The sequence below is a fragment of the Arachis ipaensis genome, chromosome B10 (genome assembly GCF_000816755.2).
Source record: "Arachis ipaensis cultivar K30076 chromosome B10, Araip1.1, whole genome shotgun sequence".
Lineage (NCBI taxonomy): Eukaryota > Viridiplantae > Streptophyta > Magnoliopsida > Fabales > Fabaceae > Arachis > Arachis ipaensis.
Window position 1 is genome coordinate 107493005 of NC_029794.2, and position 4496 is coordinate 107497500.

A 4496-nucleotide genomic window follows, 5' to 3' on the forward strand; every position below is an offset into this window, starting at 1 on the left:
TTGACGGTGTATTTGATATGTGACATGCTTGGTCAGGAAGAGATACTTCTTAGTGTTTCCAAAACATTTGGAAGCAAGATTTATGTTGATAGAGCTGAAAATCCGGATTGTTTCAAGAATTTAGAACTTACTGCGCCTGAAATACTGTGTGAAGATCGATTGTGTCGTTTCCATTTGTTCGATGGATCCCCGGGGCTGTATGAGAGAGCTAAAGCAAAGCTGTTAGAGGCCAAGGCTGCTCCTCAGCCTGAACCACTATTTGTCCGCCCTTCTTCGCAGTGGTATGCCATTGAAGAAGGGTTCTCTGACATTGAAAATGCTAGGAAAAGGAGGATTAGCGAAGCAGTTGTTGATCAGTTTGGTGTTTGGCATGTCTGCTATTCAATGCACTCGTCCAAGGAAGAATTGGAATGGGCACTACAACTTCTTGCACCTAAATGGGTTGTTTCGACAACTCCCACCTGTAGGGCTATGGAGCTGGATTATGTCAAGAAACACTGTTTTAAGTCTAAAGCTGCTCTCAGTAGCTCCATATGGAAGCTTCTTGATATAAATGTGGAAGCTTCTGATGATGCTGATGCATTCATGAAATCTGTGAGCTGTTCTCCGGTGGTTGAAGAGACACCTCAGCCTTTTGCTCGAATTGAATCACCAGTGAAACAGCGCACAGACACTATAAAACTTGTGTCTCTTCCTGCTCAAAAATTGCCTGTCACGTTATTTGGAAGAGCAAGGCTGAGTCTTCAAGATTCGAGCTTTTCACGGGTAGGGTGTAATAGCTTACCTACTAATGTCCCCACGCAAGCAATTTCAAGCAATGCAGGAAAAGAAGTCCTGGATGGCGGGAAGGATGCTGAGGCGAAATTGGAGAGATCACCGGAAAGAAAAGATTTACGTCAAGTTAAGTATAAGCCATCTGAGGATCAGGAAATAAGAGATTTACATCAAGTTAAGTATCAGCAATCTGATGATCAGGAATCTGAGGTTCAGGAAATAATAGATTTACATCAAGTTAAGTATCAGCAATCTGGGGATCAGGAATCTGAGGTTCAGGAAATAATAGATTTGCATCAAGTTAAGTATCAGCAATCTGATGATCAGGAATCTGAGGTTCAGGAAATAATAGATTTACATCAAGTTAAGTATCAGCAATCTGAGGATCAGCAATCTGAGGTTCAGGAAATAAGAGTTAATAATAGTCGCTCTTATTTAAATATTAGACCTTCAGGCATGAGTGATAGTGTAAGAAAGTTGTACAGGCGTATGAATGTTCCCGTGCCTGAACCTCTTCCATCATTGGTGAAACTTATGAATTCCAATAAACGTGCCAAGAGAGGAATTTTTTAGTTTTATTCTTTTAACTATGGTTTGCCAATTTCCATATTGATAGATGCCAATGCACTGAGCTATTCTTTTAACTATGGTTTGCCAATAAACTTTTCCATATTGGTAGATGACAGTGTTTTTTCTGTATTTGAATTTACGAACATTGGTATACTGCTTCTATACCTACATTTGCAAATGAAGATATTGGTTTCCATTTCTGTTCCATTTTCTGATGATTTCTATTGCTGTGCATCAGAGCTATACTATAAGTCTATAACCTTTATTTATTAATTATAACGAGGCACATATACAATGAATCAGCGATGGTGATCTCCAAAAACTTCTGGATCTTTTGAAATGTTGAATCTAGACTATAGATGAGACAGAATTCATTTGGTATTTCAAGCCAGGCTTCTTTAATCATACTTTCTTACAACACCGGAAAATGAAATTTTACTGATCTAAATATTTAGCATATATCTGTACCAAACTGCAGATCATAGCCTCTCATAATTGAGCTTCTCTGACTGCAGGAGAAAAAGAGTGGGTTAAGTTTGTCATCTAGAAAGTAGCTAAAATGAAAAGTAAAAAGCAGCGTATATCAATATAAAGAGATGGCGAATTTATGATTTACAGTGAATACCAAACCAGGGATGCAAGTCATCATCTACGAAGAAGTAGAACATCATGAAGCAATTAAAACCTTACCTTGATAAGCATGTCTGTTGGAAGCCAAGCCGGGGCAGTGGGGATTCCTACCCATGCAATCTGTCAATTTTAACTAGGAGTTCTCATCAGTTCCGTTGTGTATTGCAATTTCTCTATTCTTTTCTTTCTTCTGTATTTCATGTAAACAAACTAACAAGGGTAAGAATGAGTTTGATATAGGATCACTTACAAGTGCATACTCCCCTGTTTCAAATATACGCATATCCAGGACCTACAACACACCCCTCTTCAGTTAGATTCACCTAAATAAAACAAAATTTGACCATTCTGCTGTTTATTACGCACCTCCCCACGGTCTTCATAGATGTAATCCAATCCTTTGTAGTATGGCGGATGCCCAACAGAAAGATACTGAAACACCAGTCTCAAATCTCAATGTTCATCAGTTAAAAAAACAAAGGAAATAAATCATTATAACTCGAGCCAAAAACATGGGAGAAAGGGACAACAAAATGGTTGAGGTTCTTACATTGATGCTGTTGAGATATTTTTCTTTGTCCACTCTCACAATCTGGCCCTTCTTCACTGGCCACAGCAAAGATAAAATGAACATCAATGGCAAAACAGAGCTTTAGAAAAAGAATAAAGAAAAAACTTGTTGAATGGGTTGTTTTGTTTGGCTTACTAGAATAGACGGGTTTCTTTGGTCTAGGAGGAGGAGAAGCAGCAGCAGTTGAAGATGGTGATTCTTCAGTCTTTTTCTGTGCAGACTTTTCAGTTTCTGATTCCCCTGATTGCACTGCACGAATCAATTGGAAATGAATTCGTCTTGTTCTTATCAAAGTTTGTTGTGGGAAGCGGTGAACGATGAAGAAAGAAGAGGTGTGGCAGAGAGAGAACGCCATCATCATCTCAGAGAGACAAGGTACAAGGTGTGCCCATGTGTCTCACATTACATGCAAGAGATAAGAGAAAAGCCTAACAAAGGGCACCATTCGTGACGTGGCAAATGAAACAAATCACAACACGCCATGTGTCCATTTATGAATTATTTTGACTTTTTGACCAGACAAGAGAATTTTCAACTCACCCTCTGTTCATGCTTGCTTCTAGTAGTAGGTGAATTTTAATATATCCATTTATAATAAAATGTTTAATTCTTTTTTATTTTTATAATTTTATCAAATTTTTAATTAAGTTTTTTCCCCTGATTGCACTGCACGAATCAATTGGAAATGAATTCGTCTTGTTCTTATCAAAGTTTGTTGTGGGAAGCGGTGAACGATGAAGAAAGAAGAGGTGTGGCAGAGAGAGAACGCCATCATCATCTCAGAGAGACAAGGTACAAGGTGTGCCCATGTGTCTCACATTACATGCAAGAGATAAGAGAAAAGCCTAACAAAGGGCACCATTCGTGACGTGGCAAATGAAACAAATCACAACACGCCATGTGTCCATTTATGAATTATTTTGACTTTTTGACCAGACAAGAGAATTTTCAACTCACCCTCTGTTCATGCTTGCTTCTAGTAGTAGGTGAATTTTAATATATCCATTTATAATAAAATGTTTAATTCTTTTTTATTTTTATAATTTTATCAAATTTTTAATTAAGTTTTTATATTTTTTTCAAGTGAATTCTTATAATATATTAAATTGTGTAATTAAGTCTCTATTATAATAAAAGTGTTAAAATTAACGAAATATTCTGTTAACCAAATCAAATATACTATACATAAAGCTAAAAAACCTCAATGACGATACTCTTTACTTTTTAAATTCCAAAAATATCCTCAATAAATCCTTTTTCCTTCTCGCCTCCAGCATCTTGCTCTTTTCCATCCTCATTTACCTCGCGTCTAGCTTCTCTCGTCTCGCTCTAGCTCGCTACTGCTTCCTTTACCTCGCATCCAATTCCTCTCACCTCGCATTCAAATCGCCTTGCCTCCAGCTCATCGCTGCCTCCTACGTGGCATCCAATTTTTCTTGCCTCGCGTTCAAATTGCCTCACCTCTAGCTTCGCCGATTGTTCTCCGTTGGTGCCATGGTCGTCGCACAGAGAGAGAGAGAGAGAGAGAGAGAGAGAGAGAGAGAGAGAGAGAGAGATTCAACCTCCGTTCTCCGTTGCTTGTTGCCTTTGGGTTCTGGACTGGTTCTCCTTACTTCTAGTGCATTCTGTTTTTGCTTCTATGCGTTCTGTTTCTACTTCGCTTGATTCTGGTTTTGCTTCTGCTTCTGCTCCCGAAGTGGTTCTATTTCTAGTTACTAATCATACTAAAAAAAATTTAGTTGTGCTAACAAATTCTTATTATGAGTTTTGATTATGTGTTCTGCTTATAATTAACTGATTATGCTATGGCAAAAATCTTATTTTCGATGATGCTAAAATTTGATTAGGCAAAAATTCTAGCTTTGGATTTATGTTAATTATAAAAAAAATTTTGCTTCATATATGGTGAGAAAGAACAGGAGAGCTTGTTGGTAGAGAAAGTAGAGGATAG

General features: G+C 37.8%; 2 protein-coding genes across 7 annotated transcripts in view; one reads left to right on the forward strand and one right to left on the reverse strand.

Annotated features, from left to right (window-relative positions):
• LOC107620971 (protein artemis) overlaps positions 1-1845 on the forward strand; it is a 2709-nt gene extending 864 nt beyond the window's left edge. The window contains 2 exon segments of the mRNA XM_021113343.1: position 1; positions 3-1845. The exon segment at position 1 is cut by the window's left edge and continues 231 nt beyond it. Coding sequence (XP_020969002.1) covers position 1; positions 3-1347 — 1346 coding nt within the window. The 3' untranslated portion in view covers positions 1348-1845.
• Positions 1586-3376, reverse strand: LOC107623540 (NAD(P)H-quinone oxidoreductase subunit O, chloroplastic). Of its 6 annotated transcripts, XR_001616497.2 has the most exons (7): positions 2681-2960; positions 2525-2580; positions 2341-2406; positions 2225-2266; positions 2035-2094; positions 1743-1853; positions 1586-1694 (listed from the first exon to the last, which is right to left on the reverse strand). XR_001616497.2 is itself a non-coding variant. In XM_016325860.2 (6 exons), exons 1-6 carry the CDS (start codon positions 2904-2906, stop codon positions 1824-1826), a joined length of 480 nt encoding a protein of 159 aa, XP_016181346.1. In that variant the 5' UTR covers positions 2907-2959; the 3' UTR covers positions 1593-1823. The 6 variants fall into 6 exon arrangements, 1 of the variants encoding a protein (XP_016181346.1); XR_001616495.2 differs by having other exon boundaries at positions 2035-2266; positions 2681-2961; XR_002355376.1 differs by lacking the exon at positions 2225-2266 and having other exon boundaries at positions 1593-1694; positions 2035-2164; positions 2681-2961.

Coding starts and splice junctions, on each gene's coding strand:
- LOC107623540 (XM_016325860.2), bottom strand. CDS start 2,906: ATGATGATGGCGTTCTCTCTCTGCCACACCTCTTCTTTCTTCATCGTT. Junction 2,581..2,680: donor AAAGAAACCCGTCTATTCTA/GTAAGCCAAACA, acceptor TGCTGTGGCCAG/TGAAGAAGGGCCAGATTGTG. Junction 1,854..2,034: donor CAACAGACATGCTTATCAAG/GTAAGGTTTTAA, acceptor TTTCTCCTGCAG/TCAGAGAAGCTCAATTATGA.